The following is a 19,407-nucleotide window of genomic DNA, read 5'->3' as shown; positions in this document are numbered from 1 at the left end:
CATCCTCTGGCCACTTGCTCACTCTGTGGGAATTCTTAGAACCCTCAGTTTCTCTCCCTATTACCTGAGTAGCCTATCCCACTTCTAGTAGTCTAACAGTTAAAAAATAAACAAACAGAAAACTCTTGGCAAAGGGCTTGCATATCCTTTTGAGATCCCAGCTGACTGGGCATAGAATGTTCCTCCCTTCACTGAGCTAACAGGAGTGAACAGGACCAACCAACAGACAATGTATGCAGACAGTATGGGGCACCTGAGCCTACCACCACCCAGGATCAGACAGAGCTTAATCCCTACGTTGCATAGAAAGATCTTTGAAGGGCAGGGGGGGTTTCCACTAGGGAAAAAAAGAAGATGTGTTCACATATTGAAACTAAAATTCTTGTAGTGCTGGACCATAAAAGGGATCAGAAGAGGGACTGTAGAGCTGTATAATAATAAATTGTTAGGTATGCTTTGTCTTTGTTTTTAAAGTATTGTTTATTAAAGAGGTTTTGAAATATATTTATTTAAATATATACTATATTTTAAACCTTTGTTATATATAATGTATATAACTACATATAATAAAAATATATAGTTAAAATGTGTAAAATATTTTAAACCTCTGTAATAAGCCATTTACATATATGTGTGTGTTTGTGTTTATTTGTGTGTGTTATATATAAATAACATTTGTTTTTTAACAGGCTTAATTGCTTTCTTCTCCTTTGAGACCTGTGTGAGAGTACTTGGAGCAGCGACTGCCATCTGGTGGCAAGCCAGAATCATCGCAGTGTGTGACTTCGTGGTTACTAAGATGCCCACTCTTGACTCACATGGTCTGCCCTGGCAGCAGGGGACGAGGAGAGCCTGGAGGGTGTCTGATGAAGGAGCTTAGTGAAATAACTCTCCACTTCCACCTGAATGGATTGTTCGTCCCAGATTCTGCACCAGGAGCCAGCTTCAAAATGGCACCTCTGAAGAAAAGATTTGAGTTGCTCTTCTGTTTTACTCAAAGATCTTCTGGTTATCTACTGGTGGGTAACCAAGACTGTGAATAAGCACATACCAAGAGGGGCATATGATGACATGGAGCCTGAAATAAACTGCTCTGAATTGTGTGATGGTTTTCCTGGCCAGGAGCTGGAGCGGAGACCCCTTCATGATCTCTGCAGGACAACAATTGTAAGTGAGCAGCCATGGGGTGTCAGGGCTGCTTAGATGTACACGTTGTTGTTATTATTGTTGATGATGGTAGTGGCGGTGGAGGGGGGAGAAGTACAAGGAGGAAATGCTTACGCAGGACATTATGTCCCAGCTCTGGGGGTGATGGGGGCAGTTCACGTTTGATCTATAGAAGAGCCTTCATTCCTAACAGCTTCTCTTCATTCTGTTCTCAGACCTCTTCCCACCACAGCAGTAAGACCATTTCTTCATTATCTCCTGCCCTCTTGGGTGTTGTTTGGACTTTCCTCAGCTGTGGACTTCTGCTGATAGCCTTCTTTCTTGGCTTCACAATTCGCTGCAGGAAGAACAGGTAAGCAGCCCCATGCCTAGTTTCTCATATCTCGTTGCCTGAAACATGAAACCCAGAGTGTTAGTGTCATTTTGGCAGCACGAGCTGCTGGCTGGTATCAGCAAAGCTTGTGTTCTACTGTGGCATTAAACTATGTGAGAAGCTGTCCCTGAAGGAGGCCTGGCTTTGCAGTACAATTCCCTCTTGAGAAGGAGGAAGGTCTGGCCCACTCTTGTGCTAACTACTACAAGAATATACAAAGAAGAGAATGAAGGAGTCTCTCCTCATAAAGGATGGTGAGATCTTTCTGAGAAGACGAGGTATTTGTATTAAAAATAGAGAGCACGTAGAGAAATATTCCAAAGCAACATTAAAGTTTATGGCAGCACAATTGGAACCAGTCTGGGTAAGCTAAGGTTTCCGTAAAAATAGTGAAGCCCCACTACCTGGCTATTCTGCTAGGCAATTGTGACTGGTTGGAAAGTCACTGGCTCATCCACGTAAGGGCATATGGCACCCAGGACTGACAAAAGAAACAAAGTGATGGCTTTTTTTCTGAAGGGACTTGCAGAATCTTTCCTTCACTGGTATCCAGTCCTTCCCTCAAGGCCCACCCCATCTCTCCCACTCTGTGCCATCCTCCTGCCCCAGCTATCCCAGGCTCCCTCCTGAGAAGCCCTGCTCCAGCGTTCTCTCCCTGGTCTACAGGTGATTTCTGGATGCAGCCCATGTCAGATTTCAACAACCCCTTCAGAGATGCCAAACTCGCCTGTCCCCACAGCAGCCTGACACTTTGTGGCGATCAAGTGTATTATGTTCCGTTGCCTGGGTTTGGCACTCAGATGAGGGTCAGTCAGTTGGATTTGTCTGCAGGCATTTTGGGGTGCCACTGGCCATCTGAGGCTTGGAGGACATGGAACTGTTAGGCAGCAGTGGCTTGATCTGCTGGGTCAACCTCAGCATGGCAGTGAGGAGTGGCACTTGGCCCTGGGTGCACCCCTGAAGCTTCCCCAGCCACTTTTCATTCTGTTCCTCAAATACACTAAGCCCACTCCCGTCTTAAGGCCTTTGATTTACTGTCACTTTACTGTTCCCACTGCCTGACAGTCTTCTCCAGATCGTCCCATGACTAGTTCCTTCTCATCTGATAGGTCTTGTCTCAATTGTCATCTCTTCAGGGAGGATTTCCCTGATCATCCTATCTAAGGTAGCGTCTCTACAGAATGGCCACCCAGCCCCCTGCATCTCATGCCATATCCCATCACCCTGTTTTATTTTCTTCATAGCAAGTATCACTCTCTGATAATACCATATTTATTGATTTACCTGTTTATTGTCTGCATCCCCCACCAGAATGTAAAGTCTGTGAACACAAGGACCTTGTCTGTCATGCTCACCACTGTTTGCAGCATTTAGAACAGACTGGAACGTAGTAAGTGCTCAGTAAATATGTTTTCAGTGATCCTGGGAGTAAGGAGATTTAAATCCCAGCAGTAGCTGCTGCCAAGAAAATGACTAGGAAAATCACACATTCCAAGGTTAGAAAACTATGGAGTATACTATTTTCAGTTACAACACATTTCTATAATGCAAGTTAGTACCCAATTGGCAAATAAGAAAATAACATCATTGGTTCATATGTAATTTTTCCCCCAGCTAATCAATAGTTTAAAGCATCCAGGGGCAAGCTTTCTTACAGTTAAAGAAGGAAGCCTTAAGCTAAGAATACTGTGATAGCAGTGCAAGCAGTAGCTGGTTTAATGGCTTCAAGAACTGGTATTCTACCTACAATGTGACGCTATCTGATGAAGTTGCAGGAGTAGATGAAGACATGAAGAAGACATTTCCCTCGTATTTAAAAACAATTGATTGCTGAAGAAAACAGAGATCCAAATTAGATTTTGATGACAATGTTATCTATTGGAGGTGAATGCCCTTAAGGACCTATGTTTTGCAGATTTAAGACTGTAAAAATCAGCTGTGATCCTGGGTACAAGTGGTAGTGGACATTTACTGAGTACTAGTATTTTAATTGAGATAATTATTATTTTTTATTAGTATTCTGGTTACAAAGTTAAATGTGTTTCATATGTTATAGCCCCACATTATTTTTCCCATAAGCCATTACTTTTATCCACAATTTTGTAGAATGCGAGGTTTTTTAAAAAGCATTTATATGTCTGAACACTTGTAAACAGTGTTATAGTAGAAGCACCTATATTTGTTTCATTCTACTAAAGACTTTGTTCCTTGTCTTGCTTGCAGTGGGAGCATGACTTGGCATAAAAAATAACATATTAAGAGGCACTGTGAGTAAAAACACATTTTGCAGTTAAGTAGCTTACAAGGTCAGACAAGGAAACATAAAATAACCCAGTTTCAAAAGTGCTTTCTTAAATAGTAAAATTTGTTCAAAGGTGCAGCATCACAGTTAGATGCCTCATTTCACTCCAGTTCTGTGGTCTCTAAATTTGTGAATGTGACTCTGTGTGTGCACACACATGCATGTGTGTGCCAGAGTAAGAAAAACATTTTAATAAAATAAAAATAATGTAGCAATGTTCAAGTTCAGTCACCAATACTGCATTTTTGATAACATTTTAAAATGTAGTCTACAAGGGAAAATCAGTAAAGATACAGAAGACTTGAACAACTCCATCAACCAACTTGACCTAATTGACATTTGTATAATCCTACACCCAACAGCAGCAGAATACACATTCTTTTCAAGTACACACAGAACATTTACCAAGATAGATCATCTTCTGGGCCATAGAGAAGATCTTATTAAATTTAAAAGGATTCAAATTATACAAAGTATGTTCTCTGACCAGAATGGAATTAAATTAGAAATCCATAACAGAGAGATCTCTGGAAAATTCTGAAATATTTGGAAACTAAATAGAACACTTTAAAATAACCCATGGTCAAAGAAGAAATCAGAAGGGAAACTAGGAAGTATTTTCAACTGAATGAAGGTGAAAACACAATATATCAAAAAATTTTGGATGCCATTAAAGCAGTACTTCAGGGGAAATTAGAGCACTAAACTCCATATTATAAAGAAGAAAGATCCACCTTACAAAACAGGAAACAAGAGCAGATGAGTCCCCAAATAAACAGAAGAAAGGAATAATAAAAATCAAAGTGGAAACTTATAAAATGAAAAACAGAAAAGCAACAGATAAAAACAGCAAAACCAAAATCTTTATGAAGATCAATAAGATTGACCAACTTCTAGACCAAGTGACCAGGAAAAAAAAGGAGAATATATAACTACCCAAGTAAGGGAGAGAGAGCTGTCATCACTAAAGATTCTATAAGTATTAGAAGGAAAATAAGTTAATATCATGAACAACTTTGGTAGGCAGTCTCTAAAATGTTCTCCAATAAGTCCTACCTCCTGGTAGTCACAATATTGTGAAATCTCTTCTCCTTGAGTATGGGCTAGACTGACTGATTTGCTTATTAGTCACTTGGGATAAGGTTACAAAAAGACTATGGCTTCCAACTTGGATCCCTCTCACTCTTTCACTTACTCACTCTGAGGGATGCCACCTTCCATTTTGTGAGCTGCCCTGCAGCGAGGCCCACATGGCCAGGAGCTGATGTTTCCAGTCTGTGGCCATCAAGGACCTGAGGCTTATTAACAGCCATGTCAGTGAGCTTCAAAATAGATCTTCTGAGTCCTGCTAAGAGCAGGAAAAAAGCAGATTTTCCCCCAGTCAAGCCTTGGAGGACTGCAGCCGTGGCTCACCAAGGGGTATACTTGTGAGAGACCCTGAGCTAGAGGCACCCTGCTAAACTGTGCCTGTATTGTAGAAATGTTATTAGTTCTACACAAAGTCTTCTAAGAAACTGAAAATAAGGAAGCATTTCCTAACTTACTCTAATGAGTTAGGAAACAAAGAATTTAGAAGAGAAAAAAACTATAGGCTCATGAACATAGATTCAAAATTCTAAACAAAATTTTAACAAATTGAGTACAACCAATATCAAAAGGATAATTCATCATGACAAAGTGAAGTTTATTCCAGGAATGCAAAGTTGTTTTAACATCCATATATCAATCAATATAATACACCATGTTTACCAACTAAAAAAGAAAACCATATGATCATCTTAATAGGCATAGAAAGAGCATATGACAAGGTTCAACATCCATTCCTGATAAAATCTCAACAAAGTAAAATAGAAAAGAACTCCCTACCATTTTTTTAACATCTTTATTGGAGTATAATTGCTTTACAATGGTGTGTTAGTTTCTGCTTTATAACAAAGTGAATCAGCTACACATATACATATATCCCCATATCTCTTCCCTCTTGCGTCTCCCTCTCTCCCACCCTCCCTATCCCACCCCTCTAGGTGGTCACAAAGCACCAAGCTGATCTCCCTGTGCTATGTGGCTGCTTCCCACTAGCTATCTATTTTATGTTTGGTGTGCGTTGGTGGTATAGTGGTGAGCATAGCTGCCTTCCCTACCATTTTTTTTTTTTTTTTTTTTTGCGGTGCGCGGGGCTCTCACCGTTGTGGCCTCTCCCGTTGTGGAGCACAGGCTCCGGGCTCCGAGCCATGGCTCACGGGCCTAGCCGCTCCGCAGCATGTGGGATCTTCCCGGACCAGGGCACGAACCCGTGTCCCCTGCATCAGCAGGAGGACTCTCAACCACTGCACCACCAGGGAAGCCCCTTCCCTACCATTTTTAATGGTAGAAGACTAAATGCTTTCCCATTGTGACCAGAAGTAAGATGTCTGCTCTCACCAGTTCTATTCAACAGTGAAGGTTTTAGCCAATGCAAAGAGAAATAAAAGTCACCTGACTTAGAAAGGAAGAACTAAAATGGCTTACCTTGAGGTCACCTGATCTATATAGAAAATTCAATGGAATCTATTTTTAAAAAAAAACAATTAGAACTAATAAATTAGTTTAACAAGTTTGCAGGGTACAAGATCAATGTACAAAACCGTATTTCTATATAGTAAAAACAATTGAAAAGTGAAATTAAAAGTAATGCCATTTACAGTAGCATAAAAAATATGAAATATTTAGGGATAAATCTAACCAACAATGTGAAATACTTGTGCACTGAAAACTGCAAAACATTGCTGAGAGATATTAAAGAAATTCTAAATAAATGGAGACATATTGTGTTCATGGGTTAGAAGACTCAATGTTGTTAATTCTCCCCTTATTGATCTATAGACTAAACCCAATCACAGTCACAATTCAGCTGGCCTTTTTTTGTATAAATTGACAAGCTGGTTCTATGATTCACATGGAAATATGAAGCACCTAGAAGAGCCAAAACAACTTTAAAGAAGAATAAAGTTGGAGGACTAGGACCACCTGTTTTCAAGATGTTACAAAGCTACAGTAATGAAGACAGTTTGGTATTGGGTAAAGATAGACATATACATCAACAGAACAGATAGAATCCAGAAATAAACCTATGCATATATGGGAAACTGCTTTTCAACAAAGGTGCAAAGGCAATTCAGTGGAGAAGGGACAGTCAGTCTTTTCAACAAATGGTGCTGGAACAATTGGATACCCATATGCAGAAATGAACTTTGATCTACATCTTGTGCCATGTTTAGAAATTAACTGAAAATGGATCATAGACCTATCTATTAAATCTAAAAAAATCTAAAACTGTAAAACTTCTCAAAGAAAGCATAGTATAACAATTTTGTGACCTTATAATAAGCAAAGATTTATTAGGTACAACAATAAAAGTAAAATCCATAAAACAAAGCATTGATGAGTTGAACTTCATCAAAATTAGAAGCATCTTCTCTTCTAAAGAGAAACTTAAGAAAATGAAAAGAAAGCCACATACTGGAAGAAAATATCTGCAAGTCATGTATCTGATAAACAACTTGTATCCAGAATATATAAATAATACTAAAAATTGATAATAAAAGAAGCAATCCAACAACAACAAAAAAATGAGTGAAAGGTTTGAACAGACACTTCACCACAGAAGATATATGGATGGCAAATAAACATGTGAAAAGATAGTCAACACCATTCGTCATAGGGAAATGCATATTAAAACCACAATGAAATACCACTACACACCTATTAGAATGGTTGAAATTTTAAAAGACTGGCTAAATTGGCATATACTGCTGGTGGGAATGTAATATGGTACAACCACTTTGGAAAACCGCCTGAATGTTTCTTTAAAAGTTCAACATATGGCTACCATATGATCCAGTCATTCTGCTCTCAGGTTTTTACCCAGAGAAATTAAGCTATACGTATACCATACTTGTATACCATGTTCATAACAGTTTTATTTGTAATAGCCAAAAACTGCAAATAAAAAGTATCCATCAACAAGTGAATGGATAAACAAATTTTGGCATATCCGTACAATGAAATACTACTCAACATTAAAATAATTATTAATATTTGGAACAACATGGATGGATATCAAAATAATTATGCTGAGTGAAGGAAGACAGGCAAGAAAGATTGTATACTATATAATACCAATTATACAAATTCTAGAAAATTAATCTATTGTTAACTAATCTGTAGTGATAGAGATCAGATGAGTGGTTGCCTGCAGGTCGGGGGTAACACAGAAGAGCAGGAAGGAGGGATGACCAAGGGGCATGTGGAAACTTTTGGGGGTGATGGTTCATTACCTTCATTGTGGCGAATATTTCACAGGTATATACATATATCAAAACTTAATAAATCATATAATCCTCAAAAATCATACAGTTTATTGTATGTCAGTTACACTCATTAAAGCTATTAAAAATGTAGTCCATAAACATTCTTATTTTTTTGAGAAGGTTCTCATGAGTGAAAAAGTATACCATATTTGGTGTCCTTTTCCAAAGGGCCCTGCTAGGTGACCTAAAACCCATCTGTGAAGTGTGCTAGGTATTAATGACTGATATGGGAGAATGCACTCTTTTTTCCTAGATTCCTCATGCAGTTTAATAAGGACCAAATTAACTCTTGGAGCAAAGTAGACCTTTCATGTCAAAAGCGAGGCTCTCCTGGTGCCTCCTCTGAAATGCACAAAACAAGGGCAATGTCATAAGTTTTGCATGAAGATAAACTTGTTCAATTAAAGGACTATCTTTTATTCTAAGACCTTATCTCACTGCCATTTGTGATAATGATTTAGATGGTAGTTATTTACATATTGTTACTTCTCAGAATTGAAAGTAGCATTCCCACAATAATCCCCAGTAGCTGGGGTTTTACTACCTGGGAAATCAAAAAGTTTGAGTAATAAGAATTGTGTAGGGGGGGCTTCCCTAGTGGCGTGGTGGTTAAGAATCTGCCTGCCAATGCAGGGGACACGGGTTCGAGCCCTGGTCCAGGAAGATCTCACATGCTGCGGAGCAACTAAGCCCGTGTGCCACAACTACTGAGCCTGTGCTCTAGAGCCCATGAGCCACAACTGCCAAGCCTGCATGCCGCAGCTACTGAAGCCCGTGCACCTAGAGCCTGTGCTCCGCAGCAAGAGAAGCCACCACAATGAGAAGCCCGCACACCGCAACGAAGAGTAGCCCCCATTCACCACCACAGAGAGAGCCTGCACGCAGCAATGAAGACCCAATGCAGCCAAAAATAAATAAATAAATCAATCAATCAAAGGAAAAGAATTGTGTAGGGTATGAGATTTTGCCTTACTTATAAGTTAACAACTTAGCCTGTTACTGTTTTATGCTAGCAAAAGACACAAGACTCTTGGGTCAGAAACAAAGTACTTCATTACTCATGGTAGAAAGCAGTAGTCAGAGCTTCGTGTTGGGTTTGTGCTGGTTCCCATGCCATCAGTCCCATGGGGATGATGCAGGGCCCATGATGGATGATACTTGCACACACAGGGGGCTACCATTAAAGGAAAGGAACCTAAGCCTGGGGAATTCATCACTTTTATAGTGAATCGTAACAAGCCTATTCTTTGTCTGGGGGGTGGGGTATGTTACCTCATCTCTCAAGGTTGCTCACTGCAAACACAGCCCTGAGAAATGGTCTAGTTAAGGAGCAGTCAGGGCCTTGCCTGTGGCCATACCCAGCAAGAATGTATTTCTGTGGTGCCAGTTGTAACTTCTCATTTTTCATTTCTGATTTTATTGATTTGGACCCTCTCTCCTTTTTTCTTGATGAGTCTGGCTGAAGGTTTATCACTTTTGTTTGTCTTTTCAAAGAACGAGCTGTTAGTTTCATTGATCTTTTCTATTGTTTTTCAGTCCGTATTTCATTTATTTCTGCTATGATCTTTATGATTTTTTTCCTTCTACTATGGGTTTTGTTTGTTCTTCTTTAGGTATGAGGTTAGGTTGTTTATTGGAGATTTTTTGTTGTTTCCTAAAGTAGCTTGTATTGCTATAAACTTCCCTCTTAGAACTGCTTTTTCTGCATCCTATAGTTTTTGGATTGTTGTGATTTTATTTTCTTTTGTCTTCAGATTTTTAAAAAATTTCTTCTTTGATTTCTTCAGTGATCCATTGTTTAGTAGCATATTGTCTAGATTCCACATGTTTATGTTTTTTGCAGTTATTTTCTTGTAATTGATTTCTAGTCTCATAGTATTGTGGTCAGAAAAGATGCTTGATATGATTTCAGTTTTCTTAAATTTCCCGAGACTTGTTTTGTTGCCTAGCAAATGATCTATCCTGGAGAATATTCCATGTGCACTTGAAAAGAATGTGTATTCTGCTGCTTTGGGATGGAATGTTTTATTATATATATAAATATAAAGTTTTTTATATGTGCTCCTATGTTGAGCACATATGTATTTATAATTGCTGTATCTTCTTGTATCAATCCCTTGACTATTATGTAATGACCTCCTTTGTTTCTTGCTACAGTTTTTGCTTTAACATCTATTATGTCTCATATAAGTATTGCTGCCCCAGCTTTTGTTTGATTTCCATTTGCATGGAGTATTCTTTTTTCCATTCCCTTGCTTTTAGTTTTGTGTGTCTTTAGATCTGAAGTGAGTCTCTTGTAGGCAGCATATATATGGGTGGTGTTTTTGTATCCATTCAGCCAGTCTATGTCTTTTGATTGGATCATTTTTTTTAACATCTTTATTGGAGTATAATTGCTTTACAATGGTGTGTTAGTTTCTGCTTTATAAGAAAGTGAATCAGCTACACATATACATATATCCCCATATCTCCTCCCTCTTGCATCTCCCTCCCACCCTCCCCATCCCATCCCTCTAGGTAGACACAAAGCACCAAGCTGATCTCCCTGTGCTGTGCGGCTTGATTGGATCATTTAGTCCATGTTCCTTTAAAGTATTGATAGGTATGTACTTATTGCCATTTTGTTAACTGTTTTGTGTTTTTTTTAGTTCTTTTTTGTTCCTTTTTTCTTTTGTTCTCTTCCCTTTTGATTTGAAGACTATCTTTAGTGTTATGTTTGGGTTTCTTTCCCTTTTTGAGAAGAAGACCATATATTTTATTATTCCATTTATTAAAATGCTTAGAATAGACAAATCTATATAGACAGAAAGTAGGTTAGTGGTTACGTATGGCTAGGGAAAAGCAAATTAGTACTATGAGATATACACCAAATGACTTAAATTTTTAAAGATAAAGATAAAGATGCAAAACTGTGAAATTCTTGTCTGCTCATGGTGAGAGTGCAAATTGGTACAACCACTTTGGAAAGTGATTTGGTATATCTTCTTTTTTTTTCCTGTGAAAATTTTTTTTCTCCCAGGTTTATTGAGATATAATTGACATATAACACTATATAAGTTGAAGGTGTACAGCATTATGATTTGTTACATACATCGTGAAATGATTATCACAGTAAGTTTAGTGATCATCCATCATCTTGTATAGATACAAAATTAAAGAAATAGAAAAAAACTTTTTCCTTGTGATGAGAACTCTTAGGAGTTACTCTATTAACAACTTTCATATGTAACATACAGCAGTGTTAATTATATTTACCATGTTGTACATTACATCCCTAGTACTTATTTTTCTTATATGGCATATTTTCTAAAATTAACAATTCATATACTTTGTGATCCAGCAAATCCACTTCTAAATTATTCCCATGAGAAATGTATGCACATTTATACCAAAAGTTGTATAAAGAATATTCACACTAGCATTATTTGTAGTCACCCCAACTGTCCTTTAACAGTAGAAGGAATAAATGTTATGGTACATTCTTGCAATGAAATACTATTCAGCAATGAAAATGAACAAGTTATTAACTCCCAGAAACATGACCAAATCTCATAAACAAATTTTAAAAGCTAGCCACAAAAGAACATGTACTATATGCTTCCCCTTAAATACATTTTAAAAGCAGGCATAACTAAAGTATAGTGTTAAAAGTCAAGCTAGTGGAAAAAAAAAAGTCAAGATAGTGGTGTACCTTTAGGGAGGAAGGAAAGGGTAATAATTATGAGTGGAGGTTTTGAGGTATTGAAATGTTCTTTTTCTTGACTTGGATGATAATTACATAGATGTTTTCTTGGTAATAATTCACTGAGCTAAACATTTATAATTTGTGCACTTAAAAAATACCTTTCCTGGTCCAAGATTATTTTTTTAAAAAGTCAACCTGTCAGGTATCTATAAGTGTAGAAGTCATGAATAGGAAGTGGCAATGTCTTCAGGAGACTGCTGAACATGAGGACAAAGAGTCAGCTTCTAAATACCTTCCTTACATAATGCCAGATGTCCACGTGTTCAACTGCTTCACCATAATAGCCTTTCTTACTTTGATCAAATTCCTGCATCAGGATTTGTTCTTAAATTTCCTGTTCCCTTGGCTTTCGTAAATGTAGCTGAGCATCAGATTTTCACTTAATTTGGATGTTAACAAGGTTAGACAGTAATCTGACATTAATCGGTTGCTGATCCTATTCTATTCCTTCTTCCGTCTCTGTCCCACTAAAGAGCTTGCTTTCTGGGGGGAGGGAAGTTTTCAGACAGTAGACATATTTCAGTTCATATTCTGAACTTTGCCGTGATCAATGGAGGAAGATGCTATTCCTGTGTGCGTGCATGCACGCGCACCCATGTGTGTGTGTGTGTGTGTGTGTGTGTGTGTGTGTGTTAGGAGGAGGTGGTGATCAGGATGCTAATCTATGCACAGTGACCTTTGCTTCTATCTGACTGAGCAGATGTAGGAATTAATCATTGTCACTCCTGGATGCTGCGGCTGCAGCTGTCCCCCACTGCCTTTGTGTCCCTGATAGATTTATTAGTGCATTTTGTTTGCTGGAAAACATGCCTCAGCAGAGTAGAACTGGCAAATTAGAGAAGCTTATCTGTGAATATAATTTTCTAGAAACATGTTTTTCCTGCACATCGTACTTATGTACTCTAAACTCTTTTAAAGAAGAAGAAAGAGAGAAAAGAAAAACAAACTGGTAATATTGTTTATGTAATATCTGAACAGTTATGTCTCATCCTGATAAATTTCACAGTGGACCAGTAACATTACTGTATAGCCTAGGATTGCAAAGAACTGATTGTCTTCTAATCTCTATACCCTTCTTCTTTTTGTATCTGCCCCCCCACCCATTAACTTTCAACTATCAGTTTGGTCCCATCCCTGGAATCTGGGCATAGTTTGGCTGTAGGCACAAGAAAATAAGTGGTGTAAATTAGCACTAAATTCATATTATAGCAGGCCCCGCTAACAACTTTCAGACTATAACTAACACTCTCTGGACCCCAGGCATCCCCGCTGCGTAGATATCCCTGCAGCCTCACCAAATCCAACCCATGCCAATATTGACACTAGACTGGATGGAAATCAAAGTAGCCACACCGTTTTGGATGTTGAGAGTCAGCTCCAGAATGCAGTATAAATTTCCTAGATCTGGCCTATCTATTTACTTAAAAAAAATTTTTTTATTGGGGTGTAATTGATTTACAATGTTGTGTTAGTTTCAGGTTACAGCAAAGTGAATCTGTTATACAAATACATATATACACTCTTTTTTAGATTCTTTTCCCATATAGGCCATTACAGAGTATTGAGTAGAGTTCCTTGTGCTATACAGTAGGTCCTTATTAGTTATCTATTTTATATATGGTAGTGTGTATGCATCAATCCCAGTCCTCCAATTTATCCCTCCCCTTCCCACTCCCTGGTAACCATAAGTTTCTTTTCTTTTTTTTTAAAATAAATTTATTTATTTTATTTTTGGCTGCGTTGGGTCTTCATTGTTGCTCGCGGGCTTTCTCTAGTTGCAGCGAGCAGGGGCTATTCTTGTTGCAGTGCACAGGCTTCTCATGGTGGTGGCTTCTCTTGTTGCGGAGCACGGGCTCTAGGCACGTGGGCTAGTTGTGGCACGCGGGCTCAGTAGTTGTGGCTTGCGGGCTCTAGAGCACGGCTCAGTAGTTGTGGCATGTGGGCTTAGTTGCTCCACGGCATGTGGGATCTTCCCGGTCCAGGGCTTGAACCTGTGTCCCCTGCACTGGCAGGCGGATTCTTAACCACTGTGCCACCAGGGAAGCTCCCATAAGTTTATTTTCTATATCTGTAAATCTATTTCGGTTTTGTAGATAAGTTCATTTGTAGTCTTTTTTTAGATTCCACATATAAGCGCTATCTTATATTTGTCTTTCTCTGTCGACTTACTTCACTCAGTATGAGAATCTCTGGGTCCATCCATGTTGCTGCAAATGGCATTATTTTGTTCTTTTTGTGGCTGAGTAATATTCCATTGTGTATATGTACCATATCTTCTTTATCCATTCCTCTGTTGATGGACATTTAGGTTGCTTCCATGTCCTGGCTATTGTGAATAGCACTGCAGTGAACATTGGGGTGCGTGTATCTTTTTGAATTATGGTTTTCTCTGGATGGCCTATCTATTTTCATTTTCCCCCTCTCTCTTGTCAAATCAACATACCCTAGGGCAGAGGCCAGAGTGGAGCAGCCAGTGTCTATTTAGAGTCTGTTCATTCCTTTCCTCGTGGCATACTGCCTCCTAGAATCCTAGACCTCTCCCTTAGATACCTACACTAGCCTGTAGTATATCCTCCCTTTCTGGTACAACCCCTCACTCACTGGGTCCTCTGCTAATTTTCTGTACTTCCTGACCCTTCTTGGCGGACTTTGATTCTCACTCATACTTCACTATTTTGTTGACTCTTTCTTTTTTTTTTTTAATTTTTTTGAAGTCTTTATTGAATTTGTTACAATATTGCTTCTGTTTATATTTTGGTTTTTTGTCCATGAGGCATGTGGGATCTTAGCTCCCCGACCAGGGATTGAACCCACACCTCCTGCATTGGAAGGCAAAGTCTTAACCACTGGACTGCCAGGGAAGTCCCTTTTTGACTCTTTCTTCTGTATTTCTCTTCCTCAAAGTGATGTCCTGGTTTTACTTTTTTAAAACATTTTTTAATTGAAATATAGTTGATTCACAATGTTGTACCAAGATCTCCTGGTTTTAGACATCCTTGCATGTTCAATCCCTAAATTACCACTGCTTCTTCTTCCTTTCATGCTCCCAGTATCTGGTTTGTGTGTCTTAATCCTATGAGTCTGCCTAGACTCCTGAATTCTGGTCTAACCTCTTTGGCCACCATTTGAGCCCCAATTCTTACCAGCTTTCTGTCTCTGATAGTGATACCAAGCGCCTTATTAGGAGAAGACAGGTTAATCCTCTGGATATCAACTTTAGTATTTGGTCCCATCTTCCCCCCTGCCCCCAAAAAACAAGCTATCCAAGTGTCCATTGACAGATGAATGGATAAACAAAATGTGAGATGTACATGCAATGGAATATTATTCAGCCTTAAAAGGGAAGGAAATTGACATATGTTACAACACGGATGTATCTTGAGGACATTAAGTGAAATAAGCCACTTACAAAAAGACAAATACTGTATGCATCTATTTATACGAGATATCAAGGGTAGTCAAACTCATAGAAATAGAAAATAAAATGGTTGTTGCTAGGGGCTGGGCGGGGGGAGGGAGAAATGGGAAATTATTGTTTAATGGGTATAGAGTTTCAGTTTTGCAAGTTGAAAAAGTTCTGGAGATTGGTTACACAACAATGTCAATATAATTAATACTACTGAACTGTACGCTTAAACAGGGTTAAGATGGTAAATTTTATGTTTTATTGTATGTAATTTTATTTTTATTTTACCACAATTAAAATCGTTTTAAATTTTAAAGAGAAAAACTAAAACTCCTATTAGTAGTAACTTATTTTGATAAAATAATCTACTATAGGGCCATTTCCTTAAAACTGTATTTTATTGCCTGTACTATCTTTCAGGGGAATAATGATAATGATCATCCTTAGATCATTACCTGTTTTGTGAAGTTGTTACTTTATTTTTCATGTCCTAACTTTACATTTCTGAACCTTTAAATGGTATCACCTCTTTCAAGTATTCCAGGATTTCCTTCTAGTATACACAAGATCTCTTTGTGATTTAATAGGTTTCTATGACATCCCCATTGGTCTTCTCCTTTCCAGGCTGCAGAGTGGTCTGTCCTCATTCTTTAGAGACCCTGCCACTCAGCGTTTCTTCTCCAGAATTTATTTATTTTCCTCATATCCTTCTTTAGTAAAGGTGACGAAAGCCAGATGTTTCCTTCTGGCACATTGTGATACTTTACCCTGGGCTTTAGATTCTTACCAGAAAGGGAAGGAGGTGGCCTAGCTTTGTGTGAGATATACAGCAAACAGTAGTAGAATAGAAAAGTTATTGGCAAGGAGAGTCTTTCTCAAATCTCCATGGGTAAGAATTCCTCAGACACATAAGATAACAATAAGAATATACTTATTCTTTTGAGATATAATTCACACACCATGAAATTCATCTTTTTTAAATAAATTAATTAATTTTTGGCTGCATTGGGTGTTCGTTGCTGTTTGCGGGCTTTCTCTAGTTGTGGCGAGCGGGGACTACTCTTCGTTGCGGTGCACGGACTTCTCACTGTGGTGGCTTCTTTTGCTGTGGAGCACGGGCTCTAGGCATACAGACTTCAGTAGTTGTGGCACATGGGCTCAGTAGTTGTGGCTTGTGGGCTCTAGAGCACAGGCTCAGTAGTTGTGGCTCATGGGCTTAGTTGCTCTGAGGCATGTGGGATCTTCCCGGACCAGGGCTCGAACCCCTGTCCCCTGCATTGGCAGGCAGATTCTTAACCACTGCGCCACCAGGGAACCCGGAAATTCATCTTTTTAAAGTGTACAATTCAGAAGATTGGACAGTTATCATCACTATCTAATTCCAGAATAATTTCATTACTCTGAAAAGAAACCTCATACCTGTTAGCAGTCCCTCCCTATTTCTTCCCTCCCCCAGCCTCTAGCAACTACTAGTCTAACTTCTATCTCTATAAATTTGCCTTATCTGGACAATATGTATAAAGTCATACAACATGTGGCCCTTTGTATCTGGTTTCTTTCACTTAGCATAATCTTAGCATAATGATTACAAGGTTCATCCATGTTGTAGTATGAAGCAGCACTTCATTCCTTTTTATGGCTGAATAATGTTCTGTTGCATGAATATTCCACATTTTGTTTATCCAGTTATCAGCTGAGAGATATTTGGTTATTTCCCCTTTTTTTGTCTATTATGAATAATATGCTGCTATGAACATTCATGTATAAGTTTTTGTTGTACATTATGTTTTCCTTTATCTTGGGTGTATGTCTAGGAGTGGAATTTCTGAGTCATGTGGTGGCTCTGTGTTTACATAAATGCTGAGCTCTTTTCCAAAGTAGCTCTAGCATTTTACAGTCTCACTAGCAATGTTTGAGGGTTCCAGTTCCCTCCACATAATTGCCGACTCTTGTTATTATCTGTCTTCTTTATTCTAGCCATCCTAGTGTGTATAAAGTGGTTTTGTGGTTTTGATTTGCACTTCTCTGATGGCTAATAATGTTGAGCATTTTTTCACTTACTTATGGATCATTTGTGCATCTTCTTTGGAGAAATGTCTATTCAAATCCTTTCACAATTTTAAAAATTAGATTATTTATCTTAGGAATATAAACCAGTGATATCTCAAACTTGGTTTATATTAGAATCTCCTAGGGAGCTTTTAAAAATCCTGATATCCAGGCTTCACCCTAGACCAGTTAAATCAGAATGTCTGGGGGTGGGACAATAGCAGCAGTTTTTTCCAACTTTCCAGGTGATTCCAGTGTTTGAGAACCAGTGCCTTAGACTAGGTGACCAAGCTGATGATACCAATATACAAATGTTAAAGATTTAGAAACTTAGAAATTATGCCAGGTATTAAAACTTGCACTAAATGTGAATTGTAAAAAGTCTAATCAGGTCAAGAGGTAGAGGTGAGCTTTTTAACAGAGATTTTTGATAGAATGAACTTTCCTATAACAGGAGGTTTCAAACCACCTACAGTTAGAAAAATGTCCTGGCTGTGGTTCTTGCCTTGTGACTAGGCATTGGTCTTAGGAGGTAACCATGGGTGAGCCAATTAAGGTGAGTTATCATGACACATTCAATCCATAAGCCCAGAAAATTTATCTCAGTCATTCAGTGTTCAAAGGGAAACTATGACAAAATATGAGTATTAGCTAGGAGAAGATTGAAACATAGGCTTTGAAAGTCATAAGAAGATTGGAGACTGTTTTAAGAGATTCTATTGGAAGTAACTGAGTACTTCCAGTTAAAAGAGTAACTGAGAATTTTAAAAAAAGAAAAAAATCCAAGCACTTAAAAATGTGATAGTCACAATGGTTATTGTGGTGGGAAAAAGACATCTCTCAAAGACTGTAAAAAGCTACCCAGAAGAGATCAGGGAGTCCACAGAGTATGTCAGGTTAGGTACAAAACAGGAAAAAAGACTTTGAGAAGCACCTTTGAAGAGAGTCCAAAACACATAAAGGGATTATTTAAATCTATTAAAAGGAAGAAGCTTAGAATAACAGTGGGATCTTTTGCTGTTAATAGTGGGGCACAGGGAGTGCTCAGAGACCAAAAGACAATACGTCTAAACTAATTATGTGCCTCTGAATTTATTGAGAAAGATACCACAGTGATTACCACATTCAAATTGCCTCCTATGAATGAATCAGTAGTAGTTGATCAAATAGTTTTCTCTGTTTTGCATATTTCAAGTCAGGTAGACAAATAAATATTGATTAGCCACTGGAAACTGTTGACATTCGTCTTGAGACTTTTGAAGGCCTCCAGAAGAAATTTTTCTCTTAGTCATGCCTTTCTCTGAAGCTATTGCCCTGGCCCTCTCCTTCCTGTTACCACCAAGCTTCTTAGAAGAGTGGTATTCAGCCACCTCCACTTCCTCATCTCCAGCGCATTCTTCAACTCATGCCCTGATTCCAGTGAAATGGCCTTTGACAACGTCGTTAAATCAACTCATCTCTTTTTAGATGCCATCCTGTTTAGCCTCAAGCCACGTTAACACTTAACCATCTCCTCTGTTCCTCCTTTCTGAAAACTTCTCTGTTCTTCACTTTACCATACATGATTGTCCTGGTTTTAGCTCTTTGCTTCTTACCAGCTGCTTTCACTGGCTCCTGTATTCCACCTACCCATTTCATGTTGATATCATCTTCGGTTCCCGTCTTAATTCACTTCTTAGACTATACCCATCACCTGGTCTTAATCCCTCCTGTGACATATCCCGAAGCCCTGCCTTTTTCAAATCCCACATTCTAACTTCATAGTTGATATTGTTAGATGGATGTTCCTCAGTCAGTTCAGATTTGGTGACCAAAAAACAGACTCATACCTTACCACTAATCTTTCTCTACCTCTGTGTATTTCCTGTCTCCATTAATAGCACTACCATCCACATTTCTCATTCTGGATTTCCTTGTCTCCCTACACATCCAGTTAGTCACCAAGTCTTAGACATTTAATCTCTGAAATGTCTCTAAAATTGTTCTCCTATTATCCACCTCTGTTGCCCAAGTGTA

The 19,407-nt window shown here is 38.5% G+C and overlaps 1 protein-coding gene across 3 annotated transcripts in view; it reads left to right on the top strand.

The window, feature by feature from the left end:
* Window positions 1-19,407, top strand: part of GPR156 (G protein-coupled receptor 156) — a 94,023-nt gene that overhangs the window by 32,705 nt on the left and 41,911 nt on the right. For 2 of the 3 annotated variants that reach the window (XM_029215493.1, XM_029215491.1), the window contains exons 2-3: window positions 690-1,167; window positions 1,383-1,519. In XM_029215493.1, the coding sequence (XP_029071326.1) occupies window positions 1,072-1,167; window positions 1,383-1,519 (233 nt within the window). In that variant the 5' untranslated portion in view covers window positions 690-1,071. Of the gene's footprint in view, window positions 1-689; window positions 1,168-1,382; window positions 1,520-10,715; window positions 10,794-19,407 lie in introns of those variants that run through there. The other variant, XM_029215492.1, reaches the window with a different exon arrangement.

The sequence above is a fragment of the Monodon monoceros genome, unplaced genomic scaffold (assembly GCF_005190385.1).
Source record: "Monodon monoceros isolate NGI ecotype Baffin Bay Population unplaced genomic scaffold, NGI_Narwhal_1 Super_Scaffold_11, whole genome shotgun sequence".
Taxonomy (NCBI): domain Eukaryota; kingdom Metazoa; phylum Chordata; class Mammalia; order Artiodactyla; family Monodontidae; genus Monodon; species Monodon monoceros.
Note: the sequence above shows the minus strand (reverse complement) of the source record. Positions and strands in the feature narration are given on the sequence as shown.